We start from the raw sequence: 27,797 nt of genomic DNA on the forward strand, positions 1-27,797 counted from the left end.
ATTTTTCCGGCAACTTTCTTGTTTTTACTCCCCATATTTGAAAATTGTCATTACCTTCTACTCCTTAGGGAAAATAAGGTTGTTACATTTTCACAAAAAAATGAAAATTCAGGTATCAGTGGTGCTCAAAGAGGGGGGACCAATGGGGCATGGACCCCCGGGCGTCCAGTAAATTCAGTTGGTAGTCAGTTTGAGAATATGTTGTTTTAATAACAATAAAATTTTGTTATTTAGCTCTCTTAATTAATTCCATCCATTTGAATAGCTTATCCTCATTAGGGCGTATTGAAGCCAATCCCAGCTCACTCTGAGCGATATGTGGCGAGAAACACCCTGGACTGGTCGCCAGCCAATCGTACGACTCACATTGTATACACGAGGGGTAAGTAACCAGGTAAATTATTGGATTAAAATTTTAGGAAAATTTCCTAGAGAATCACTGGTAAATTATTTTTGGATCATTGTGGGCTGGGTTTCAAACCCCTGACCTCTGACTTGTGAGGCAGGCATGATAACCACCAGGACACAGTTCTGCCTGCATAAAATAATCCCCCCCCCCAAAAAAAAACCTGCCCTAAAGGTTACATGTAACGTAACCTTAAGGCAGTTATATAACGTTACATAATTTTGTCATGCGATATGTACAAATTGCATTGTACAAAGGGCCTCTCGTTTATAGAATGTCATGGGGTAACTATGTGCCTGTGGGCCACTGTCAAGACTTCCAAAGTCTGTAAAAAGAGAAAGAGTGCTATCTAGTGGAATAAATTGTACTGCAAGCTAAATCGCAGCTGTTCCTATGCAAACAAAAGAATGGGCATCAATTGATATTTTGGGCTGTGATTTTTCAAATGTATTGCAGGAATACTGCAGCTTTTCATCACATTCATCTCCAGCCTGTAATTGCCAGGAATTTGAAATGAGGCTTTGTGGAGGATCAACAGCGGCTTGGCTCTCAGACAGGTATTGAAAACGCGGACCTGCAGGTCAGTCTTGTTTGATTGAAGAGGCTTTTCCTTTTTTTTTCTTCTTTTTCTTTTATGACAGGCAAAGAAAGCATTCACAAAGATGCACAAAGGTTTCTCCACTCATGTCCTTGACACAAGCAGATTCATCTTGTATTGCGGCAAAGCTACACAAGAAGAAATGAAAATTGTAATCGGATAGATAGATGGATTTGACTCGCATTGCAGTAAATACACCTTCCGTTTGCAAATGTCCAACGGCAGAGAGTGCTGTGTTTTTGCTGAACAATTTATTCTCAATTTGACTTAGTATGAAATCCGGGCCTGTCTAGGAAAGGCTCGAGATGAACAAACATACATTATTTGTGGTAAATAAATGATAATTTCCTGACCAATTAAGTGAAATTTGACCATTTTCTGCCTTGCACCTGCAGGGCCCTCCTCCTCCTCATGTCATAAACGTGCCTGGAAGCAATTTCACCTGCAACCCAATCCGCAACGAGGGCCGCACAACCCACCGTTTGACGTGTCACCTAACGTGAGTGTGTGCGCCATTTGCCTGCAGGTGTAATGCTCACACCAGTGCACTGTGTCTAAGCGAGCATGCTGCTGCAACTCGAGCCTGGAGGCAAAATTTAAATAACCCCCCCCCCGGTGACATTTATGTCAGGTGTTCCATTACCGTTACCCCTGCATGAACGTACACCTGTTGGTGGACAAAAGGAAAGTGCATAATTTAGGAGATGAATACTTCATGGTCAATAATATTGTCACTATCGCATAAGTACAATCAATATTCCGCATGTTAACATTCATAATTCACAATTTTTTAAAAATATTACATTGCTCATATGATATATATGAATTGATATATGTGAATTGCCTAATAGCTTGCGATTCGATCTTTATCACGATTCATAGGTCACGATTCGACTTTATATCGATTAATCCCGATACGAATCTATAAGTCAATTATTGTGATTATTATTGTTTTTTTTACTCAAATTTTGAAAATACTCATCAATAAACTTGTACATGTACACTGTAAGATTTGTATGAAAATGTACTTCAGGCTTATAAACTGTGGTCCACTGTATTTAACAAACAAACAAATCAAATTTTAAGGCTTAATGTTCCATTAATATAACATTCTTCCATGCTTAAAGTGTGAACCCTAACTCTAATTGAATATTTCCGTCAAAAATTGATCGACTCTGCTGCATATTGAATCGATACAAGAATTGTGCGCTGTAATATTGTGATATATTGCCAAATCGATTTTTTTAACACCCCTATTATATATATATATATATATATATATATATATATATATATATATATATATATATATATATAAATCATACTTACCAAAGATACAGTTTATGTTGAGCTGTGATGACAAATTTGAAATCTGATTGTTTTTTTTGCTAATGTAGTTTAGCTTACATGGGTCAGCACTGATGATTCTGAAGGCCCTGGGCAGATTAGATTGACAAGGCAACAATGAGGCTGAAATCTGATTGGGGAACCCCCCCCAAAAAAATAATTAATAAACAAGTAACATCGACATACTTGCACTGGCAGCCATGTTGCCAAAATAAATGTTATGAAATAATAGACCCCCCCCCCCCAAAAAAAAAGAAACTGGGTTGTACACACACACACACATTCTGTGTGCGTTTTCAGTCTTTCAAGTGTTTTTTATGGTCATCATGAATCATGCATAGGTCTTGCTTTGCTCCGCAGGCGTTTGTGTGTGTGTTGGAAACAGGGATACCCTTGTTGACAAACCATTTCCCACATCTCCAACAGCGAATTTCATTATTCAGCAGGCAGTCACGCTATTCTTTCTGCTCCCTCTGTGTGAAAAAAAAGAAAGAAGGTCTTATTAGAGCAGTCTTGGCAAATACTATAATTAAATGATAATTACTTCCCTTTTCTGTGGAGATTGAGTGGATGAAATACTTCCAGTGCAGTTGTCGTGGGATATGGTGAAATAGGAGATTGCGCTGTCATCCTTTTTTTTTTTTTTTCTTTCTTTTTTTTTTAACAGACCTACATAAGACCATGAATATTATTTGGAAACCACAGTGGGTGGGACAGTATTACACAATTTTCTTGGAAAGCATAGTCTGAGACGATTATTATTGACTAGTGTCAAACTTTTGGCCCTCAAGAGCCTCATTTGGTCTGTATGTGAGCCTGACAACAGTTCTATGTGTAGCAAAAGGCAGCCGGGATAGGCTCCAGCTCACCTTTGACCCTAATGAATAGTAAAGAAATTAGATGGATGTTTTAATGATAAAAATAGTCATTACAAAAAAAAGAAAAATGAAAAATGAAATGTTGCCTCATGCTATTAATAATAAAATAAAAACCACACCCTGTATAGAAAAGCGTTGCAGCAGATGACAACTTATCCCCCAGTGGAATATAATAAACAACTCCAATACAGAGCCTGAGCAAAACAAGGTAAGATAAAGAATTGCTGTTTTAGCATCTCATGCTGCATAATTCCTTGTTTCGACTCTCAGCATTAGCATTTTTATTATGTTAAGCAGGGTAGAGTGTGTCTCAACTAGTTCGTGTTCATTTTGTACACTGTGTATTTCGACAGCCGACATTCATGCATTCCATATAAGACAAACACTTCAGAAGCCAGACATCTTTTTTTTTAATGGCAATATAGGGATGAGTATTTCAAATGTGATGAAAAATATCCACCGTGCATTGCTGTTTTCTTTCCCACCGCAAAGTGCTTCAAGATGCAATTCATAACCCAAGTTTACCCGAAACGTGCCTCAGCTTTTACTCCCTCGTAAAGCAGCCAACCGCGTCCCGCTAAAAGTGCTAATGGGCCACTGAAAGATGAATAATTCATCTTGAGCTGCATTGCATCGGCTTGAGTTTCATACAAAGAAACATATCACCAACAATTAGCTCAGTTAGCACGGCTTATTAAACTTGAAAGTAAATTCAGCTCCATCTTGATTGGTCCACTGTGTGCTACCCGGAGGCGCATCTTTTGAATCGATTTTCGGTCTTGAATACAGAGCAGTGATTCATTTATGAAATTCTCATTAAAGTCTCATTATCCCTAAGTGATGTTTTATTTTCCCTTAGTGTCTGTCCGGCTTCCCTGTTCCTTCGCAGCATTGTCAGTCCCTAATTTCTCCTCCAGCCAAGTCGATGTCATTTTATACATTTTTTTTTTTATTGGCCAATGGGGCAAGTTAAGATGAACTCCGATGCCTGTTGTTTGTAATTTGTCATTCAAACGGCCTGTTAGGCGCAAGTGACAATGGGGCGGTTATGATTGAGCGGCTGATGAACTGTGCCAAGTGGCCATGCAATCAGGGAAAACAAAACGGAGCTATTCTGATCGACATTGCTGCAACTGCTTGATAGCTGCCGTTTAATTCCAGTTGTCAAGCTTGAGTCGCAAATTATTGGTGTTGTCTGCGTCTGTTTGATCGCAAAATTGAAAAAAACAAAACACGTTAATCAGTAAGAGAATAGTTTTCCTGGTACGTGGCCGAACACAGTGGTAGGCGAGCCATATAACTTCCTGCTACCAGTGGTAGTATAGGGCAGTGATTCCCAACCGCTGAAATGATCCAATTTCACTTAAATGGCCCCAAAGAATGATTTATTTACAACAAATAATGCATCTTCATCTATCTATGCCAGCAACGTGTAGTGAAAGGCAGAAATATTAAATGCTCTTCCACTAAAAGGCAGAAGGAACAGTGAACTCCAGATTGCACACAGCGTACGTATGTTTGTGAGTAAATTGAGACGAGATCATTATTTCAGTATTCTTGGGCAATTCCACCAAATCGGTGCCATTTGCGTCCATATTTAAAGCAACACTAAGGAACTTTCAGTTTATGTTGATTATGGCGGCACCATATGGGCAAAAGCGGGTAATGTTATGTCTGGAGGAAGACCACATTTCCCATGAGGACAAGCGTATTGCGTTGTTGCCAATGAGTGAAATCCAGGCCAATGTTGATCCTCGACTGTCCTTTTATCCAGGTAGCTTCCTTTTTTTAATTTTTTGTCTCCTCAGACAAAACTTTTCAGTTGTTTTGCAGCTTCTGCCAGGAAAGTGACCTATGCTATAAAGCAGTCAGCACATTTGTAGTTTTTTTGTGTGGCAGTGTTCCTACCATCCACCTCAAAGTTGCTTAGTGCCAGTAAAAACGATACAGACCCCCTCAGGCCATGGCAAAGGCACCATTCAACTAGTTTAAAGTCGATGTTTCATCAGAAGAGTTATGAAAATATTTTATTGAGGTTGAAAAGTTCCTTAGTGCTACTTTTAAGACCTGAAATTACGTCAGTTGAAAGCCTCTGGTGGACGGAATATATCCCACCAGGTCATCAAAGGACTTTTCAACGCCGCAACAATGAGGCGCTCTAATGCAGCCACACCAGCGGACTACCTGAAGGGACTAAGCCAAAAATGGAAACCCACACATTATCATCTCCTTCTTAACATTTTTTTTCAGCTGTTATATTTATTATTTTATTTTGAGAGTTATAACGAGCCAATTGGGTGGAATGGCCCATATATACGTTTTATGACATTTTTGCTTTGGTGGGAATAATATTCTAGGTTGGGAAACACTGGCCTAAAGGCTAAACAACAGTACTGATGGTGGAAGACTCCTCCGACTTTGCTTGCCTGCTGGGCAACGACTTGAGATACTCCAAATGTCTGCGGGCGTCCTCCTGGTTGGCCCTGACGTAGTAGACCAGATAAGAGATGACCATGGTGAACCAGCCAAACATGACCACCAGCATGGCCACATCTGTAGTCCTCTTCATCACCACACACAAGTCAATATCCGGCTCCAAGAGGAAGGCCAGCCCCTGAACGCTCATTTCTTCCGGGTCCGAGGTCTGGCACACGATGCCGGTCAGCGACACGGGTTCCAGGTCCACGCGGGGCATAGCCATCTGCAGGTTGCAGTCACAATGCCAAGGATTGTTGGTTAAATTCGCCCGAGCCCGCAAACCCTCGAAGGAGTCCGCGTTGAAATGGACTAACTTGTTTCCAGAAAGGTCGAGGAACTGCAACGAGGAGCTCAAGCCTCGGAACGCGCCGGGTTGCAGCTGGCTAATGTCGTTGTGCGAGAGGTCCAGTTCCGCCAGGTGGGACAAACCGGCGAAGGCGTTGGCCGGGATGGACGTCAAGAGGTTGAAGTCTAAGTAGACTCTCCGCGTGTCGTTGGGGATGTCCTGCGGGATCTCGGTGAGCTGCTGATTGCTGCAGCGCACCGTCTTGCCGCCGCCGTCGCTCTCGGAGCAGTAGCAGTGTTTGGAGCAAGTGGTGGCGGCGTGGTGGAAACAGAAGGTCATGAGCACCAGGCTGTGCAGCAGCAAACACATGACCACGTAGTCGACCACGATGGACATCTTGCCACGCATCAATTGCCCCTGTGATATGAGGTGAGCCTAAGACATAGAAAACAACATGTGAGCAGTAATGGGAACAGCGGAGATGGGAAATCCAGGTCGGGAAAGTAAAAACCCTGCCACCGTAAATGAGGTCATTCACTGCCATTGACGCGAAAAATTCATTTAAACTATTTCTATTAGTTAAACCTTTTTTTTCCACTTTTGTTAACAAGGATATGAAAACCTAGAAAATTATTTTCATTGTACATTTAGAACAGATGTCAAATTTGTGATTAATCGTGAGTTGAAGTCATGCGATTAATTACAATTAAAAAATTTAATCACCTGAAGAAGAAAAGATTATTAAAATTCAGGCGATCAGTCAGGCGATATTTTCTATATATATATTTATATTAGGGGTGTCAAGTGATTACATTTTTTTAATCGTAATTAATCGCATGACTTCACTTGTTAACTCACAATTAATCACAAATTTTATATATGTTCTAAATATACAATGAAAAAAATTCTAGGTTTTCATACTCTTGTTAACAAAAGAGATTTTTTTTTAATAAACTTATTGAAATTGTTAAATTCAATTTATATAGCCGTCAATGGCAGTGAATGACTTAATGGGGTCATTACGAGAAGCACCTGTGGCTGAAGTCAAACTGTTAGGATTTTTACTTTCTTGACCTGGTTTTCCCATCTTTGTGGAACAGACCTTTTCACAATTATCAAGCATTCTCCACTTAAATAAACTGTGGGGAAAGTTGGGATGTAACGATAACGGCAATATCGTAATATTGCGGCATTAAAATTCCCACAATATCGTCATGTCAAAATATTTAAAGCGGCACATCTGTTAAAAAGGTACGGTTGTATTCCATTTATGCAGTACTAGCATCCTCTGGTGGTTAGTTTATTAATGCAGTTTAATTTTAATTAGGAATGTTTTGGCCACTGCGGCAGTTATCATTCCTATAAATCAGTCATACCAGCAAATATTTTTCAACATTTCTGTCAAAAAAAAAACATTGCTTTTGGCCCGCTTCTGTCAAACACAACATTGTGGACTACATAGACCATGATGCTTTGCGCCACTATGACATGACAATGACATGACCAAGCCAATTTCTCCGTCACTGCTGTTATTATGTAGAAAAACACAATATTGTGCTTTTTCTCCCAATATGAGCGTTTTTTGTTTGATTTTATACAATATTGTGAGTTTTTATACATTATCGGGTGTTTTTATATCGTCAACCTCCCCACAATATCGTGATAATTATCGTACCGTGGTGTTCATATTGTGATATTTATCGTATCGTGATAGAAGTTTTAAAAAAATTACTGTCCAATTTAAAATTCAACTTCAATACTTTTGGCTTCACAAACTTGGGTCAATAGGCCCAAGTTGACAAGTGTAGGGTTTACAAGCTCCACTGGGATCCCTGGTCTATTTCACAAAGTGAAGTCGGGTAGACCGAATGATGCACGCTCATCGCAGTAGAAAAACAACTGCCCTCCTGTTGCTGTTCCCGGGAAGTCGAAGGATCAAACAGTCCTTTTTATTCGCGCGCGATATGCAAGACGAGACAATCCTTTGCTGCCACGGCGCCGCTTTTCTAATTGACGTCCCTGCAGCGCACCACGTCTATTTCAGTACATGCAGACTGACGTTGTTAGCAGAAGAGATGCATAGCATTCGGGAAAACAATGGCACCGATACCATTGTACCTGACAATTTTATGTCATATTTTTTTTGTGATTAAAAATTGATAGGTATGCGGCCACAAAAATTGGGATATTTAAAGTAGCATTCAAAAGATTGCAGTCCCTTTGAAACGTCTCTGTAGACCATGACACAAATGCTATTTGTTAGCTCATTTATCAATTGTTAGCATTTAGTCAAACGGATTCATCCAAAGGGAAATGATGCGATTGTTTCAAATACACACCGTGTAATTTTCTTTCTTCTTTAATTCCCTCATTCAATGATCATAGTAAACCATCCAGTAAACTAAGACCAAGCATACAATGTGCAGGCCTGTCTTCTGTGAGGGAACCACAGCTCACCCAGGCATCTTTAATTCCTTCAAAAATGTACGCTCGACGAGCACAATCCACTTACAAAGATTAAAAAATGTCATCGATCTCCCTGCGAGTATCGAATAGCGTTTAGTTTGGTGGGGTGGCAATGGTGGGTAGCGATACTGTGTCCCGCGTGAGGAGCACAAAGGCTTTCCGCAAACAATATCCATCCATTGCAATTCAATTAATGGCCGTCTGGCATTTAATAATGAGCCTTTGGGAACAAAGCTATGCAAATTCCACTACGGCGTACAGTTCTGTTGAGGCTGATAAAGTATGTTTCAAAAAGCAATCCGTCACATTTTTCCAAGGACCCCCCTCGTAATCGTCAATTCAATTTACAGTAACCGCCATGTGCAATGTAGAAGCCATTTAATAAAGACATTTTAAGGCTGGATTTTGAGTGGTTCGAGTGACATAATTGCAATTTTCTGGTCTTAATTTGGCACAACTCGGTTATATGTCCACTAAATAGTACTCACGCCATTTTCGGCATTTGCTAAATTCTACTAACCCACTTGTGTGTCCTATTTTCCCTCTAGCCCAAAAATATCCCGCGGGCAAATTTCAATCCGCCAACAGCAAAATTAAAGCCTGTGCACTCTGTTTAAGTGAGACCTTTTGGATTTGCGTTTATATTGTCAAGGCTGTTTTAGTTGCTCGTGCGCCCTGCTGACACTAAGTGCAGGAGCAAATCAAACAGAAGTTGTTTTTCGTCGGCTCGGTGTGAAAGGTGCGTAAACAGGCAAAGGGGCCAATTGTGAGCAAGGTAGGTCGATAGGTAGACAGATAGATTGTTAGATCGGCGCTTCCCAACCTTTATTGTGACCACCAAACAAAAATGGCTGAAATGATGACATCAATGTAGTCATGATAGATTTCCTTCCCTTGGAGTGAAATATGGGCCACCAATATTTTATATATATATATATATATTAGGGGTGTCAAGTGATTAAAATGTTTAATCGTAATTAATCGTTTGACTTCAATAGTTAACTCACGATTAATCGCAAATTTTACATCTGTTCTAAATGTACGTTACGTGTAAGTTTTCATACTCTTGCCATAAAGGTGGAGAAAAATGTTAAGCTAATAGAAATATGCATCTTTTACCCATTGGTTTCATAATAATTCATACAATTTTGTGAAAATGATAAAAAAGATGCACTGTACGGTAAAAAATAAAACGAGTGAGATATTGATCTGTCTTGAGGTAATTTGTCTGCCACTAGATGGCATAATTGCATTTGTAAGACATTGGTGACAGCTTTCATAATGAAGACCTACCTAATCTTTAACATGAGGTAACTTGTGAAATTCTGCACATTTTTTAAAATTGTAAAATACAACTTGACCCCACAGTCTCCGCAAATATATGCATTATTATTAAATGTATTACTGCTAAATTTTGAATTAAAAAAAATAGTGGCATTAAAGGAACTTTAACTCAAAATTAATACACTAATTTTGTATATAATCATGGGACAAGGGTTAGGGACCGAGCCCTGCTGCCTATAGATGCGCTATAGTCTATTAGACACGGCTATGGCCTAACTAAATGATGCCACAAGAGGTCGCTAATGAAGACAAGCGCTTTGGGAAATGGATTTAACATAATCCTTCACAGCCTGGTCGTTGTTGGATGTGTATTAAATGAAATGCCACGCATGCCGGACCAACTGTTGAAATGTATTCCCTTTACATCTGTGACATCATTCAATTTACACATCAAAAGTTGCATCGCGAGCAGAAGGAACGACGATTCATGGTGCATGCGTGGTGTTTGCCAAGCGTGACAGCCGTGCGGGAATGATGAATAAGCCGCCGGTTGTTGTTTATCAATGGGGAGGGGGTGCGACCCAGCCTTGACATCATCAGATTTTTATAAAGCTACGCTGTAATCCTATTTTAAAGCTCTTAGCTCCATCCGCTCACAAAAGCCCTCATTGGATGCCAGCTTCAATTTCCAGTGATTTGAACCAGGGATGCATGTCAACATTTCTATTGTGTCCCATGAATTCAAGTGTTCAAGTAGTCCGTTAAATAATAGATGGAGATGATTGACGCGCGATTGTGCTGCTCATCTCTTGTCATGTGTCTACTTCAATCAGTCTGCATCAATGCCAAGTGAGCGTCATTCATTCAAACTAACTGCAGTTCTACCCATAATGCAACACCAATGGGAAATTAATTGAAGCAAATGCTATATGTTTTAAAAATATATATATATATATATATAATTAATGGTGAATTGGTCATGCATGGGGTATGTTTAATAAAAAATAAAAATAAAAAAAAAGATAATGTGTCTAATTCACTCACGTTTGTGGCGCTCTTCCTCTCCTCGTCATGATCCACCGCATCTTAATATTTTCCTACACCATTAAGCTGATTAAACTTGCCGTGTGCTTTGCGCCGGAGATGCTTCCACAGCAGTTCAAGGCTCGCCCTTTTAGTTTCCACGCAACCAGAGGAGGCAACATATTAGCTGGCGCCTGTGCGCTCCGGCTGGGAGGCGCCCCGGAGAGGGGCACGTCCAACATGGGTGCGACTGCGATGCAAATAAGTCACCGTGCACGGCAGCCCCCAACACCTCCAGCCCGCTTCGCAAATGCTTCTTTCTCGGGGGGCTTTCCCCGCTGACGTGCGTGACTTCCGCGGCGTTGCTTTTGAGGAGCGCCTCGTTTCTGTATGCTGGCTGACCGCTCGTGTGCATGCATCAGGTGGCTGCACATGCACGCCGAAAGGCCACGCCCCCTGTGGAACCCGTGCTATTTAAGGCGCGCTGACTACCGTAACGTTAACCCTCTATTTAGCTCACAGGTTCAAAAGTGGACATTAAAATGATCGGATGAATCATTATTATGGGATCTACCTCGTGGGTTAGTGTAGTCTGTAAACAAACACACTGCAGCTCAGATTCTACTAGCCATGCTTTAAAAAACAAAAGACTACACATTTATTTTCTAGCAATTAATTTTCTGTTGTGCTCTCTTTATTATAACTCACTCTCAGCCATTTTCACAGAAGCAATCCCCTTCACTCCCGGCGGTTTTACTGGATTTTGAATGATTTATCAAGGCCCACAGAATATTGTGTTCTATTGTATATTTCTATCTGTTTCCGTTTTGCAACAATTAGCATTAGAATATAGCTAAGTTTCATCATGATCCACAAATCTATTTAGAAATGTGAGTAATGAGCTTTTTTTCCAGCATGGCCCCTGATTGATCTCTTTTGCGCTGCTGCCGCCTGCTGGCCGTTGCATCAAAGTATTTTGCATACTCTAGCATAAAAAAACAACAACAAAGTACAGTATATGAATACGTCTTTGGGACACTTAAAACATGTAAAATAGAACGTATTTATACGTTTTTGGGAGCAAATTGGCTAAGGTCTTCAGTGAGTTGGAGCCTATCCCAGCTGACGTTGAGTGATTGGCGGGGTACACCCTGGACGGGTTGCCAACTCGTTCATTAAATAGAGACAAGCTAACAAGTCAGTTTAGCTTAATGCTAGTAAATAAGTCAAATGTATTTAGATAGCTTTTAATCCAAAATGCCATAAATGGCTTGATGAGTACAATCGGTGCCGCAATATAATCGACCAGCCGATTAATCGGTTGCACTCATGTATGCGTTTGGAATATATGGGGAAGGATTATTATTAATATTATTATTCCCATTATTATTATTATTGTTACTTTATTGTGAACACTTTCCACACATTTTCCCTTGCCATCTTTTAAAAACTATCCTTATAATAATCAATTTGTGGGGCGATTGTCTAACATGATAGGGATTATTAAGGTCCCTATAAATACAATCAGATCAGGGACAAGGAGTATAACAAAATAAATAAATAAATACAAATGCAACAAACAGTGTGACGTAACCTCTCCTGGGCTCTTTGGCTGGAGCCAAGCAATAACAAATGCTATTATTAATGTTTTCATAAAATAATAACTCAACCTTTTCAAACGACACAAACTATAGATGTTGCATTTTCCTATAAAGAAAACATTTAAGCTGTTGAAGTTTCACGTTCAGGATGAGAAAAGGGCCTTCGCCCAAATAGAGTCCTAAATGTCTTGTTTAACAACAAAGTTGAATTGTGGTCTTGTTGCGGTCAGGTCCTGAGGTTCTTCGGGTCGTCTCCACACCCTTTATGAGGAAAGGCGATCGATTGCACTAAAACAGCTGTGCTGACCTCGGACTCTGCCAAGCATCCACTCATAAGGTCTTAATGGAATTAAAATCAATAGGGTAGGTTCCTCCCGCCGTCCTGGTGCTCCAGAATGAACGACTACGGATGATTAATTATGACCATGTGTTTTGTGTACAATTATGAATGGCTTTTTAAAAAAAAAAGTATTGCCAGCATTTATTATCAATTTAGGCAACTGTCCAAATATTGAAGATAGTTTGCAAGGGTGTGCGGAACAAAGAAGAGCTGAAAGCAGGTCTCTTGGATTTTATGTCAGTTTGTTAGACTCACTTTTAATTGAGTCGCTGTTGGGTATTTTAATCTGGCTTAATCGTCATGAAGACATTAAAAACCCTATTAAGGATTGGGTTGGACTTTCTTTGCAGTTAGAGAGTTAGGAAAGACAGTGTAGTCATTCCAGGGTCAATCTATGCTGTCTGAAACTGTTAAAAAATAAAATGAATAAAACACTGATTATCAAATGTATTCATGATATGAGACGTTGTTCTGCCCTAGCTTAGCGCTAACACTTAATGCAAAACACCATAGAATGGCTATAGTGATTAGCATCTGTGTTGCGGTATTAATAATATATAGGCCTATATTTAAATATATAAACAGACTTGTATTCCTTATACGTATACTGCCCCCTGGTGTCTAGGACGTGCACACCAGAAGGAGTAGCACTATATCCACTGAACTCAGAGGTGGCAAACCCAGGTCCAGAAAGTAAAAACCCTGCCACAGTTTTGCTTTAGCTCCCCGGGTGCTTGGTTACCTGCTAGGTAGCTAGCTAGCTAGCACAAGGAGCTAAAGGCAAACTGTGGCAGGGTTTTTTACTTTGGCTTTAGCCCCAGGTGCTAGCTAGCAAGCTTCCTAGCTAGCTCCCCGGGTGCTTGGTTACCTGCTAGGTAGCTAGCTAGCTAGCACAAAGAGCTAAAGGCAAACTGTGGCAGGGTTTTTACTTTCTGGACCTGGATTTGCCACCTTTGATATAATGTTGAAAAAAATATTTTTTTTCTTTTTTCTTTACATTTAATTAAATTATGCCATTACTGTAATCATTTCATCAGTTGTGCTTTGAGATTCCGAAGGCCCTGGGCAGATTACATTGACATGGCAACATAGGCTGAAATCTGATTGGACAACATATACTGTAAAAAGAGAATAGACTGTTGAATTTCATTTTGGAATTCATGTATGATACTTATGTGATTATTTTTCATTGCCCTTTATAAGGTGTTGATGACTAATGTTCAGTATTCACTTCTTAGGCAACCCCGAGCTTCATGTTCTTCATTTACAAGAAGATGTGATTGCGAGACCGCAGAAACAAAATTAGCTGCACTCGGCTTCAGGGGAGCGCGCGCCGCCAGTCAATCTTCCTCACTTTTATCAGATTACTTGGAAAGCTTCGACGGCCAGCTCGCATGCGCACACAGGCGAGCATTAGTTCGGATCGACTGCACTTCCAAGTCAATTAACCGAGCTTCATTATGTTTTGCTCCTGCTCCAGTCTGCACTCTTGATAAAGGGCATACCTGTGAGATGACAGTAATCCCGGCAAGGGGGATTTGCATAAGAGCGTTCCTCGCGTTCGTCTTGAGTGCTGCCGTGGTACTGGAAGAGTCATTATGAATTTTTTTCTCCTTCATTCTCATTTTTCATTCCGCCAGTGCTCCCGGGCGTACACCTCATCCGCCGAACAAGATCAAACACTCGCCTGGTCTGTGCGAATATATTAGCCGACTTTATTTATTTATTTATTTTCCAGCGCTTCTTGACTCGGTTTTGCACAAGAGAAAGGTGCATCAAAGGGATTTATTTCCAAAGCAGGCACAGCCTGTCATAATAGGTCGAGCAGTCTTATCAGTGTTGGGGAATATTCATGGGGGGGGGGGGGGGGGGGAATGCAAAAATCGCTCTAACTATCACTTTCCACGCCTACCCAAATACATATAACTTATCATCATTACCAGGTGTCTGATACTGCTCGTTGGCACAGTTGGCAAAGTGCATTGTCCAGTAACCAGGACTTCATCATTTCATAATTTATCTCTCAATTTACTTCATAAGCATTCCACGTGCATTCGAGTCTCAGCATTCAGTGGTCAGCATTCCTGCGCAATTTCTCCAGAAAATGCACTTAGTCCAGTTGTTATTATTAATGAGGCTCTACCACCTTTGCCGATGTAACGGCCGACCTGCCACAGGATAGAAGTTGTTTTCCCCCACTGGCCTTTTTAAACATTATTGTGTCTCTCAGGCATATTCACAACAATAGCCGTTGGGGAATTGAGTTCATCTTAAAGGTCAGGCTTTGTACCTTGGAGGAAAGTAAGGACACAGTGTGAATTCTCAAAAGGAGGCTGAATACTAGATGTTGGCAAAGAGCACATTTGGACAGTGGCTTAGTCTGCTTTTTTTTTTTTTTATGTCTTCATCATTGTGTGCAAAATTGCCATTTGACAAAAATGACTTGATCATTTCATTTATTTAACCTGATTAAAAAAACAAAACAAAAAAAAAACTGCTGGAATTAGCAAGATGCTAGCTGTGTTTGCCTAAATAAACAATATTTATTATTCCAATGGAAGATGATGCAAGTTAATGCTTGATTTGCATCAGGACGATAAAATAAATCATCATTTAAAATGAGCAAATGATTGTCTTTAATAATAACAATAATAACTAGAACCAATTTTATTGCCCAGTTGGAATCAGTCATCATTTTCTGCCATGTTAAAACAAATGGTGGAGGCCTGCCCTTTTATTAAACAGTATTTCATACACATCTATGACTCCAAGCTTTTCTCCTGCATTTCTAGGCTGGAGGAAAAAAAACACAGCGTCGTCAATAAATAAACAGTATAACAGGTGGCGCCGACTCAAGAGCCCAGCCATCTATCTGCTTTACCGTCTACCCCATGTCAGATGTGTGCCTATTTTTGGGATGGAAAGTCCTTTCTTTCTTTCTTTTGAAATGCCCACAAGTTTAAAAGAAGGCAGAATGTGACTATATAGAAACAATATATACAGTATATTTTTATGGTAAATGTGTGTATCTACAATAAACAATTCACTCAAGTGCAATCGCGATTCTCTTAATTAGTGAGGAATGATTAACCCCTGCTGAATTTTACTGTAAACTGATGCAAATAATGTCATCTTCTAATCTTAATCCAAAAGTTTTCTTCAATTCTAATTTTTTTTTTTCAAGTGGTCTCTCGATATTTATGTTTCTGGTGTGGGTGTCCCTAATCGACCCCAGCTCCACCGCAATGAGGATATGCAGTATAGAAGATGGATGGATATTATTATTATTTCGGAAGCTAACGTACTTATTTAGCTTGTTTGGTATTTACTGGATATTGTAGCAAGTCCTTGGTGGGTGAGATAAAATAGAGAGAAAAAAGTTGTAATGTGTTGTTGTTTTTTTTGTAAAATAAGGGAAGCCTATTGGCCATTGGATGCGAAGGGCGGGTTTAAATGGACTATTGTCTTTCCGATTGGTTATTAAACACACAGGACTATTCCGAGCTCTCATTGGAGGATTTTGTCACGTGCTTCGTCGTATTATTGGTTGTTTTCAACTGGCGCCTAAAACGCTTTGATTTTTAAACATAGTCCCCCGTTCACTCGTCTCAGTTATTTTCCGGTAGGACTGTGTCGTCGTTTGCCTGCGTTTATTTTAAAAGTATTTAAATTGTTTATTTTAAATACAATAAACACAGAACGGGCAGACATACCTGTCGAGAAAAGGAGGAAAAATGGGTGACCCACTGAAGGTAACTGACATCTAGGTGTCGAACTTGGACGTTAACTTGCGGCTAATTTAGCTCGCAGGCTAAAGTTGGTGAACGACGTTACGTTAACATTGATAGGGGGGGGGGGGAATAAAAGACTATTTATGTCGTCACCAATATGCTTTTACAAATGATAAACTAACGTAATATTGTAGGAAGACGGTACGTAGCGTAAGCGGCACTTTTTAGGGTGGTTAACAAATTATTTTTCGACGTGGAGTTAGCACATTAATATTCCACAAATGCACAAAATGGCGTCTCAGAACAGAACACTGTTGGTTCAAATACCTCCGTCATGGTTAACATTAAATTACAGCGGGAAAGTGAAATACATTTACCAAAATAAATGTTGGGGAGGGGTCGTTTGGAGTGGTCTATCTATATGACAGAGAAGAATGTCAGTTGAAGTGAAAGGAATTATTTGTAGAAGTGCAAATGAAACTACTTAAATTTGTGTCCTCAACAGTTAAATTTCTTTGAGAACCAGCGAGCGGAGAAGACCAAGAAAGGTTCCGAAGACATGTCAGTGGAGAGGATCTATCAGAAGAAGACTCAGTTGGAGCATATTTTGCTCCGACCTGATTCTTATATCGGCTCAGTTGAGACTGTCACGCAGGTAAGACTTGATTCAAGTCCCCAGCTGGATCTGAAGGACGCATGCATAACCCACCTGTTAACGTTTCTCCCCCCCTTAGCCGATGTGGGTGTATGATGAAGACGTTGGATTGAACTGCCGGGATGTGACGTTTGTGCCCGGGCTTTATAAGATTTTTGACGAGATCCTTGGTAAGGAAACGGCTCAAATAAATGTCAATTACATTTTTTTGTCATCTCATACAAATATTCTCTTTCCTCCTTCCAGTAAATGCTGCGGACAACAAGCAGAGAGATAAGAACATGTCTTGCATCAAAATCAACATTGATGTGTGAGTATGACATGCTTGCATACACAGATAAGGTTATATACAGTGGAATGTACAAAGTGGAATTCCTTGGCCAAAACCAACCTCCAACTCACCTCGTACACAATTCAAGTAGTGTATATGTATTTTTACATTTGTTTACGGTTCCCCCACCCCTTTCAGTGAAAACAACACCATCAGCATATGGAATAACGGGAAGGGGATCCCGGTGGTGGAGCACAAGGTGGAGAAAGTCTATGTCCCTGCCCTCATCTTTGGACAGCTTCTCACCTCCAGTAACTATGACGATGATGAGAAGAAAGTCACCGGTAAGATGTGTGATTGCACATAATGTTTTACTCTGGTATAGGGCTGGGCAAAATGACCTTAAAAGGTGCATTGCATCGTTTAAAAAGGTCATATTAATGCCTTTTCTACATCATGCATGCTCCACCAATGCCCAGATGAGTACGAAGAGCCCTGACTGTTTTACTCTGACTGCACCTATTAGCTTTTATCTTCCTTTTATAGTGGAGTGTGCGGACCCGATCCTTGACTCTAACTCGTGATTTGTGCTTTACTTTCTAGGTGGACGTAATGGATACGGTGCCAAGCTGTGCAACATCTTCAGCACAAAGTTCACCGTCGAGACTGCCTGTAAAGAATCAAAAAAGACTTTTCGTCAGGTACAGAACAAATATTACAGAACGTTTGCTTTGAATCTTTCCCTGAAATGTCAATTCACATAAGTATTTGTCTTTCCGCAGACCTGGTACGACAACATGGGCAGGGCTGGGGATGCTACCATCAAATCCTTTGATGGTGAGGAGTTCACCTGCATCACCTTTCGTCCTGATTTGCCCAAGTTCAAGATGAGCATCCTGGATAAAGACACTGTGGCCCTGATGACCAGGAGGGCCTACGACATGGCTGGATGTATCAAAGGTGTCCGCGTGTTCTTCAACAGCAAAAGACTGCCTGTAAGTTTACATTATCTCTCTTTTACCTCTCATCAGCTAGTGTTGGATCTCCGAATTTTCGATGCAACAAATGTCCCGTTTTATACAATTAAGATTTTGTTCCCACTCTATCTGTATTAAATGTCCCTGTTCACCGTGAACCCCAGGTCACAGATTTCCGCAGTTACGTGAACTTGTACGTGAAGGACAAAGTGAGCGAGACGGGCAATGAGCTGACAATGGTTCATGAGGTCAACGGGCGCTGGGAGGTCTGCCTCACCGTGAGCGAGAAGGGCTTCCAGCAAGTCAGCTTTGTCAACAGCATTGCCACAACCAAGGTAGACTGTTGCACTGTTACGCCCTCTCGCTACACTTATTCAGAAGCGTTTGCAAACGAGGTTCTAATGTTTGTCCTCTGACCTCAGGGTGGGAGGCACACAGATTACGTGGCCGATCAAGTAGTGAGCAAGATCATTGATGTTGTGAAGAAAAAGAACAAAGCTGGTGTGGCGGTCAAACCTTTCCAGGTAATTAAAAACATTTTTATTTTATTTTTTATACATAGTTGGTTTGGGCACCTGTACCGCTATAGTTCTTATACAGTGAACTCGTGTTTTAGCGGGGCTAAGTTCCCTGACTAACTGTAAGGGAAATTCACTGCATCAGTGAATATCTGCAATGAAAGCACTCTTCTATAGTATTTTTGCATGTTTTCGCTCTTTTGATGTTGACATGTCACATGACTTATTTCCATCCCTATTTAGGTGAAAAACCACATGTGGCTGTTTGTCAACTGCCTGATTGAGAACCCCACGTTTGACTCTCAGACCAAAGAGAACATGACTCTGCAGCATAAGAAATTTGGCTCCACTTGCCTGCTCAGCGAGAAGTTCATCAAACAAGTAAAGCACGGCTGGCATCGCTCACTTCTTTTTCTCTGAGCTTTTTTCAGTTTGCTAACTCGTCTCCATAACAGGCCACCGGCTGTGGAATTGTCGAAAACATCATGAACTGGGTCAAGTTCAAAGCTCAGTTGCAGCTCAACAAGAAGTGCTCGGCAGTCAAACACACCAAAATCAAAGGCGTGCCCAAGCTGGATGACGCCAACGATGCAGGTAGTGTTTATTTTCAGTTCAGCATTGTGGCCTGCCAACAACCTCCTTTAATCACGTTGTCGTCTGGTAGGTGGCAAGAACTCCATTGGCTGCACGCTGATCCTCACTGAGGGAGACTCGGCCAAGACGCTGGCCGTGTCTGGGCTGGGTGTGGTCGGCAGGGATCGCTATGGCGTCTTTCCTCTGAAAGGAAAAATTCTCAATGTGCGGGAGGCCTCTCACAAGCAGGTCAGGCTTTGCCGCTTTTGTGATTGAATGTAATTTGCGGGCTTAGTCTCATAAGTTTCATTCACATGGAAATGGTGCGCCATCTCATGATGGTATTCATGTGCGTCAATGGTTCGACCAGAAGTTTCTAGATTGGTTGGCGGGGTCCTGTGGAACGGTCTTATTGATTGCATGTCTTCTCTCATAGATTATGGAGAACGCTGAGATCAACAACGTCATCAAAATCCTCGGTCTGCAGTACAAAAAGAACTACAGTGACCCAGAGTCCCTCAAGACCCTGCGCTATGGCAAGATCATGATCATGACAGATCAGGTTTGTTTTTAGTGTTCTTCTCACTTCCCTCCACCAAATCCGGCCAAACCCATGCAAGTGTCACTAATCTTGACTTGCATAATGTGACAGGATCAAGACGGCTCCCACATTAAAGGTTTGTTGATCAACTTCATCCACCACAACTGGCCTTCGTTGCTGCATCACAACTTCCTGGAAGAGTTCATCACTCCCATCATCAAAGTATGTCGCTTGAATTTGTGACAGTGCTTCTACCCGTTGCCCTAGGCATAGAGAACCCAATCCTTAAAAAAAAAAAAAAAAATTAAACGCTTTGAACCAAGGCACATATCTGACTAAAAATCACAATGCATGCCAGCAAAAAATAATAATAAAAAAAAAAAGGCACAAAAATATACATGCTGAACTAATGATGATTTTGTAACAATTTTGACTTGGCGTGAACTCTGGGCTTAGATGAACAGACATTATTTGTAGTAAACAATTAATTGGACAATTGCTGTGGCATACCTGATCTGACACAATGTTTTGAAATCAAATAATGTTTCTGACATTCCTGTCTTCAGGCGTCTAATAAGAAATCCCAGCTGTCATTCTACAGTATCCCAGAGTTCAACGAATGGAAGGAAAGCCAGGCCAACACTAAATCTTGGAAAATCAAATACTACAAAGGTTTGTCACAAACCCCTGTGTGGTAGTAAACCAGCCAAGTAAGCTTTCCTCTATGCCTGACTGTTGCGCTTCTTGGTTTGCATTCTGCCGCTCGCCCTAATTGGACATCTGCTCTGTCTCTGTCCAATCAGGTTTGGGAACTAGCACATCGCAGGAGGCCAAGGAGTACTTCTCTGACATGCAGAGACACCGAATTCCATTCAAGTACTCCGGCCCCCAAGACGATGAAGCCATCACCCTTGTAAGTCACATCTGTTGCCATCATGGCATTATTAATTTAGATACATTTTTCAAACTAATAAAATCAACATCCTCTTCTTTGTGCTAGGCCTTTAGCAAAAAAAAAATAGACGAACGCAAAGAGTGGCTCACCAATTTCATGGTCAACAGACGCCAGCGGAAGGAGCATAACCTGCCTGAGGTTGACCACTGCCTCATTAAAAATTGTCACCATTTGTTTGACAGATTGACTGACACTGTGAAATTACCTTTTCGTTCCGTGTCTGCAGGAGTATCTCTACGGCCAGTCCACCAAACATCTCTCCTACAATGACTTTATCAACAAGGAGCTAGTACTCTTCTCTAACTCCGACAACGAGAGGTCCATTCCCTGCCTGGTGGATGGTATGTCAATCCAGCCACAGTTTCAGAAACACTCTTAAATCTGGAATCAGCTCTGATGCATGTGTTTTTCATTTTTTTTTTTATCGGTTTGTCTCAGGGCTAAAGCCGGGCCAGAGGAAGGTACTGTTCTGCTGTTTCAAAAGAAATGACAAACGGGAGGTTAAGGTGGCCCAATTGGCTGGTTCTGTGGCTGAGATGTCAGCGTATCATCATGGCGAGGTAACTATCAGATGGCCATGACTAGCTGAATTTAGTTACATGTGGAGATAATACTGTCTGCAAACAGTTGACCTATGTTTGTATATACAGTACTGTGCAAATGACCTACTGTAGGCCACAATTTGATTTATTGTAACCCTAACCCAATGATCAAGGCCACCAAGTCGAACTAAAGGCCTCCACCAGTTAAATGAAAGCAATTCTATACTTGTACCATACTGACTTGCATGGTATTGCAAAAAGGGATAATGCACCAGGTTATTGCCATAGTTGATTTTATAATTTGTTCCTTCACCTGCACCGCTCCGCTGCAGAATTTTGGCTCATTCATGTGTGGTTGGTGTTTTACCAGCCATATTGTTGTCAAAATGGGTCTTTATTTAAAAAATAAAATAAATTAAAAACAATCAAAGCTCGTGATGAACTAAGATTTTTGCACAGTACTGTACATGTAAACAATTGTGCTTGGGGTCATTTTGAATGGAAAGAATAAAGACTTTCCAGTCTTGTATATGTTTCACATAACAAATCTCATTGATTTCCAGACTTCTCTGATGATGACCATTGTTGGATTAGCCCAGAACTTTGTGGGAAGCAACAACTTGAACTTGTTGCAGCCTCTTGGCCAGTTTGGAACAAGACTGCATGGTGGCAAGGACTCTGCCAGCCCCCGTTACATTTTCACCATGCTCAGGTCAGCAGTCGCCATTTACCTTTTGAAAAGTCGCTAAATCAATCTGCAGTAGATAAATGTCTCTCAACTCTTCAGCTCTCTGGCCCGCCTTCTTTTCCCACCAACGGATGACAATCTGCTGAGGAACAATTATGACGACAACCAGCGTGTGGAACCCGAGTGGTACATTCCCATAATTCCTACTGTGCTGATCAACGGCTCTGACGGTATCGGCACAGGTTGGGCCAGCAAAATCCCTAACTATGACGTCCGAGAGATTGTCACCAACATTACACGCTTGCTCCACGGAGAGGAGCCCCTACCCATGGTGAGGCACTTCTTTGTGGATCTTTAAAGGTGGACGAACAGAGAAGATGATGCTTATTGTTTTTGTCTTCTCTAAGCTCCCAAGCTATAAAGGCTTCAAGGGTACCATTGATCAGCTGATGGACAACCAGTACATACTTTGTGGAGAACTGGCCATCATTGACTCCACCACCATTGAGATCTCGGAGTTGCCTGTAAAAACCTGGACGCAGGTTTGTTGCTGTATAATCATGACACCACTATTATAAACTTTACCGGGACAACATTGGGTACACATAATTTAATGCACAGGCGTAAACTGAAGGTCCTTGGGCCAAAGCCAACCCTCTGGTTCATTTGATGTGGCCTGCAAAAGTTTGGCCCTTTTTCAAAGTATGGTCATACAAATTATAATAATCAAAACCAGGGGCTCTACATATAATAATAATAATAATAATAATAATAATGCATCGGATTTATATAGCGCTTTTCTAGACACTCATAGAAGCTTTACAATGGAATGGATACATTTTTCATGCACTCACACATTCACACTGGTGGCAGTAAGCTACTGAAGTAGTAGCCACAGCTGCCGGAGGCGTGGCTGCCAGGGTGCACCTACGGCCCCCCCGACCACCACGCACCTTCCATACACCAGTGTGAGTAGCACTGGAGGCAATGTGTGTGAAGTGCCTTTGCCTAAGGACACAACAACACATGACTTGGGGAGAGCGGGGATGGAACAGCCGACCTTCTGGTTACTGAACGACTGTCTACATCCTGAGCCACGGCCGCCACTTATCTTTAATGCATAATTCACACAGTTACAACTGTTACTGTTGCACTTGCCTGAGTTGTTCATTTCCCCAAAAGAAAAGTTATTAATGGAGAAATTTTCTCAAAAGAGAATATTTAACCTGTTGATGGTTCATTTTAAATATCATGAAATCGCTGCCTCTTAACAAAAGATGGGATGGTCAACTGAACCATGAACTCCAAAACGAGGTACATACCAAAATGATTTTTGTAGCACTGCAACTTATGCAATTGCACATCCCCTTAAAATGTTCAGGTATTCTTAATGTCGTGTTAGCAGTGTAAAGGCTAATGAACAAAATTGAACTTGTTCACCTTAATCACATCATCACCTTATTCTCTCTGTTCCAGACTTACAAGGAGAATGTCTTGGAGCCGATGCTGAATGGTACAGAGAAAGTTCCCCCACTGATCACAGACTACAAGGAATACCACACCGACACGACTGTGCGATTTCTGATCAAGATGACCCAAGAGAAGCTGCGGGAGGTGGAGGCTGTAGGCCTCCATAAAGTCTTCAAGCTGCAGATTCCCCTCACCTGCAATTCCATGGTACATTCAGCGATGCCTCGTCGTCGGACTGCAAGAACATATTCACGGAAGTAGCAACTTTATACTTTGCCATTTCAGGTTCTCTTTGACCATGTGGGCAGCCTGAAGAAGTACGAGTCTGTGCAGGATGTTCTCAAAGATTTCTATGAGTTGAGGTTGAAGTACTATAACCTGAGAAAGGACTGGCTGTTGGGCATGTTGGGGGCAGAGAGCGCCAAGCTCACCAACCAGGCTCGCTTCATCCTGGAGAAAATCCAGGGCATCTTGGTCATTGGTAAGCGGCTGTTACAGGAAGCCGCGTGTCACTGAGTTGAGTTTGTATTTGCTGACATTATGCGTCTTCTTCTAGAAAACAAACCAAAGAAGGAACTGATTCGCATGCTGCAGCAGATGGGTTATGACTCCGACCCAGTCAAAGCCTGGAAACAGGCTCAAGACAAGGTAGAGCCCTGGGAAGAAAGCTCTTTCACTCTTATTTACACTGTCCTCCGGGACTAAGCATCCTGCGTGATCTTTAGAATGAGGAGCAAGCAGAGAAGGATCAGGAGGAAGGCCAAGAGGAGGAGGACACCAGTGGTCCAGACTACAACTACCTGCTAGGCATGCCCATGTGGTTCCTGACCAAGGAGAAGAAGGAGGAGCTGTGCAAGCAGAGAGATGCTAAGGTGAGCTGCTCAACTCTGCTCTTTTTGAGACGTTTGCTCTTTTTTTTTTTTTTTTTTTTTTGCTCAACCGCTGCTTTGCAGATGACAGAGTTGAACACGCTGAAGAAGAAGAGTCCAGCTGACATGTGGAAGGAAGACCTTGCTGCCTTTTTGGAAGAACTTGAGGTAAGTGCTCATTTATTTATTTTTATTCACTGGCAGTTTGATTGTTGTCACAACAATCTGTTGGCTTGACCGCAGCGCGTTGAAGCCAAAGAGAAGGAGGAGGCCGTGTTGCCCGTCTCAAAGACTTCCAAAGGCAAAGGGGCCAAGATGAAGGTGAAAGCAGAAACTCTGCCCACACCGCAGGGCCGCCGCGTCATCCCACGCATCACCAGCACCATGAAAGCTGAGGCTACTAAGAAGGCCGACCTCCTTAAGGGAGAACGAAAGAAAGGCAGAAAACCTAAGGTCTGTTTTGCCATTTGAACACTTTTGGGGAGGGCGGAGGGGGAGGGATTTGGACCATTTTACAAAATAATCAATTGTTTCTCAATTGTGCATTTACAGACTGAAGATGTGGTCATGAAGATGGAATTTGGGGATGATGATGATGAGAATGTGTCGCCTCTCGAGGAAGTCGACCAGGCTGCTCGATTGACAAAGAAGACAAAAGCGACCTCACGGGACAAAGGTGGGAATGGCAGCGCTACTGCAGAATAAAAGTGAAAATTAATCTTTGGAATTGGATCTCATTTGGCATATGTAGAGAGCTGGAGCCCTGAAAGAACTGGCAATGAAAATACTTTTATTTGGAATGCTGTAAAGTACCCCATTTGGTTGCAGGATCAAAAATAGGCAAGCAGACCACCCTTCAGTTCAAGCCAGTTGCCAAGAAGAGTCTGACATCAGACGAGGAGGGTGAAAGTCGGTCAGAGAGTGAAATGGAGTTTGGTGATGTTGCTGCTCCAAGAGAGAAAATTCAACGCAAAACCAAAGGTAGCTTCTAGTACAGGGCTTCGTCAATGTTTTGCTTTAGGGGAGTCCCCCCCCCCCCTTCCCAAATACACACATTCTACTCTTTCCACATTTTTCAACCAATTTCAAACCATTCCTACTTTTACCTGTTCATCTTATTCAGCAGATGTATGAAACTATTTATCACGTTACCCAAATTCCCACATTTTCATAATAACCCCCCCTTTTTTTCAGAGACCATTTCAAACAATTCTGCAACATTCAAATTTAGCGCTTTACTGAATCCCCATGATCTGTTATCTGTATTTTCAGTTGCCATCAAATACGCCATTTCCGATAGTGACGATGAGTTTGATGACTGTGTGAAAAGTGACGCTCGAAAACAGAAAGTTGTCATCAGCGATGATGGCAGTGACGACAGCTTCACCCTGGACGCCAACACTATGAAGGATAGTGACCTGGACTCTCCCAAAGCACCAGAGCCAGCGTGAGTATGAGATGATCGAAAGTGCTTGTTTTATGTAAGTGTCCTATAACAGCATTTTTTTTTTTTTTATCCACAGGAAGAAAGTGACAAAGGCTAAATCAACAGCCAGAGGACAACTTGGCAGCAAATCAAGCTGTAAGTTTTGTCTCGGTCTCTCTTGTGCAAAAAGGTTGACAAATGATCATCTGGAAGTTCTAATGTCTCCCCATTTTTTCTTTTTCTGATGGATCGTTAACAGCTCAGTCTGACGAGCAGGAGGCTGCGCCGAAAGCCGCGCCGAAAGCTGCAGTTCAGCGCAAGACCAAACAGGCTGCACCCAAGAAAGCTGCTGCTCCAAAGAAAGCGGCCGCCCCCAAGAAAGCTGCAGGTTCTAGGACTATCCATGATTGGCTTTCCAATTTCGCCTTGATTACGCGGCGTGGCTCAGCGGTAGAGAGGGTCGTCTCCCATCCATGAGGTTGTGGGTTCGATCCTCTCCCCTGGTGACCATGTCAGTGTCCTTGAGCAAGACACTGAACACCGCCCTTCATGGCAGCAGTTGACCACTGTTGTGTGAATGGGAGGCTTTGTAAAGTGCTTTGGGCACCATATGATATAGATCAGGGGTGCCCAAGTTTGGTCCTCGAGAGCCCCTATCCAGCCTGTTTTCCATGTTTGGATAGGGGCTCTCGAGGACCGGACTTGGGCACCACTGATGTAGATGAAGCACTATATATATTTTAAAAAAAAAAGAAGAAGAAAAAGCAGTCCATTTAACATTTGCAGCTTCAATTGTTGTTTCAGATGTGAAGCAGCCATCCATCTTGGATGCTCTGTCCAAACCCAAACCTTCATCCAAAACCGTGTCCAAGAGTATTCCTTCATTTGACTCCAGTGATTCTGAGAGTGAAGCCAAAGTACAGAAGCCGAAGGCCGGCACCAAACGGAAACAAGTCATAAGTGATGACTCTGAGAGCGATTCGGGGGACCTCATGTCCCGCCTTAAGGCCAAAACAACCGCAGGAGCAAAGGTTTGTTTTTGTTTTGTTTGGGTTTCCTTTCTTTTTTTGTGGGGGTGGGGGCGGGTTCATTTATGATAGTGCATGTTGTTGACACTTTCTCTCCCACGTTACAGAAAAAAGGAAGGAAGTGGAGCGATGATGAGAGCTTCCAGATTTCAGATCAGGAATCTGCAGCTCCAAAAGCCGTGGCAGCGGACAAGCCCAGCAGAGCTAAGAAGCCTGTTTGTTACAATTTTGACTCCGATTCCGATTAAACGGGTGTACATCTGTTTTGTATTTCTGTTCTTAGTAGTTTTTTGTTTGTTTGTCTTTTTACATGGTTCTTGAATCGTCTTGAATATTCAGAAGAAGTGTAAATATTTTACTGTTATAATAAATAAAGTTCATGTTTGTATTGATAGTTTTTTTTTTCCCCCTTTAATGCTCGGTGTTGAATATGTCGCAAGATGGTCATTTTTTTTTGTCAAAGTGCCCTGATAAATGTTTTAGTTATGCTTCTCATTAAGTTCATACATTAATTTCACCCAAAAGCCCAATACAGTGGTGCCTTCAGATAATTAGCCATTGTTTGGAGATACTGAACAAGCTCTTCAAATTAGACACTTGAAGCTGTTTATTGCCATTGCCATTTTTCTCCTCCTCCAGCACACCTGATTCAACCGATCAGCTCATTCGTGATATTTTGAATCCGGTGCGTTGGAGGTGATAGGACATGCAAGATAGAGTCCCTCGAAAACCGGAGATGCCCTGCTCTAGTATGAAGTCAAGCCCGGATTCAAAACAAACCAAGACTCATCTAAATGGCTAAAAACACTTTTAAAAAGTTATAATAATAATCCTGATTAATACGCC

The 27,797-nt window shown here is 41.6% G+C and overlaps 2 protein-coding genes and 1 long non-coding RNA gene across 5 annotated transcripts; 2 read left to right on the forward strand and 1 right to left on the reverse strand.

Moving 5' to 3' along the window:
* Positions 1–631: 631 nt before the first annotated feature.
* LOC147156445 (uncharacterized) lies at positions 632–6,601 on the forward strand. Its single transcript, XR_015091781.1, has 4 exons — positions 632–963; positions 1,400–1,503; positions 3,358–3,437; positions 5,587–6,601. It is a non-coding gene; the product is annotated as an uncharacterized LOC147156445 (long non-coding RNA).
* Positions 3,622–14,299, reverse strand: lrrc3ca (leucine rich repeat containing 3Ca). Of its 2 annotated transcripts, none has more exons than XM_086064875.1 (2): positions 14,213–14,299; positions 3,622–6,428 (listed from the first exon to the last, which is right to left on the reverse strand). In XM_086064875.1, exons 1-2 carry the CDS (start codon positions 14,249–14,251, stop codon positions 5,610–5,612), a joined length of 858 nt encoding a protein of 285 aa, XP_085921001.1. In that variant the 5' UTR covers positions 14,252–14,299; the 3' UTR covers positions 3,622–5,609. The 2 variants fall into 2 exon arrangements, with proteins under 2 accessions (XP_085921001.1, XP_085921002.1); XM_086064876.1 differs by lacking the exon at positions 14,213–14,299 and adding an exon at positions 10,788–11,188.
* On the forward strand, positions 12,598–27,339 carry top2a (DNA topoisomerase II alpha). Of its 2 annotated transcripts, none has more exons than XM_086064871.1 (35): positions 12,598–12,730; positions 16,944–17,093; positions 17,173–17,263; positions 17,340–17,403; positions 17,563–17,708; positions 17,968–18,065; positions 18,147–18,359; positions 18,506–18,676; positions 18,764–18,865; positions 19,103–19,240; positions 19,315–19,453; positions 19,524–19,681; positions 19,869–19,994; positions 20,085–20,195; positions 20,540–20,645; positions 20,777–20,886; positions 20,974–21,066; positions 21,155–21,269; positions 21,367–21,488; positions 22,034–22,182; positions 22,258–22,489; positions 22,566–22,700; positions 23,635–23,835; positions 23,914–24,109; positions 24,185–24,276; positions 24,354–24,500; positions 24,582–24,665; positions 24,741–24,950; positions 25,050–25,173; positions 25,326–25,478; positions 25,770–25,944; positions 26,021–26,079; positions 26,183–26,311; positions 26,728–26,954; positions 27,059–27,339. In XM_086064871.1, exons 2-35 carry the CDS (start codon positions 16,998–17,000, stop codon positions 27,197–27,199), a joined length of 4,653 nt encoding a protein of 1,550 aa, XP_085920997.1. In that variant the 5' UTR covers positions 12,598–12,730; positions 16,944–16,997; the 3' UTR covers positions 27,200–27,339. The 2 variants fall into 2 exon arrangements, with proteins under 2 accessions (XP_085920997.1, XP_085920996.1); XM_086064870.1 differs by lacking the exon at positions 12,598–12,730 and adding an exon at positions 16,277–16,459.
* The last annotated feature ends 458 nt before the right edge of the window (positions 27,340–27,797 follow it).

Source organism: Leptonotus elevatus, chromosome 20 (assembly GCF_054856555.1).
Source record: "Leptonotus elevatus isolate MCC_2025b chromosome 20, RoL_Lele_1.0, whole genome shotgun sequence".
Taxonomy (NCBI): domain Eukaryota; kingdom Metazoa; phylum Chordata; class Actinopteri; order Syngnathiformes; family Syngnathidae; genus Leptonotus; species Leptonotus elevatus.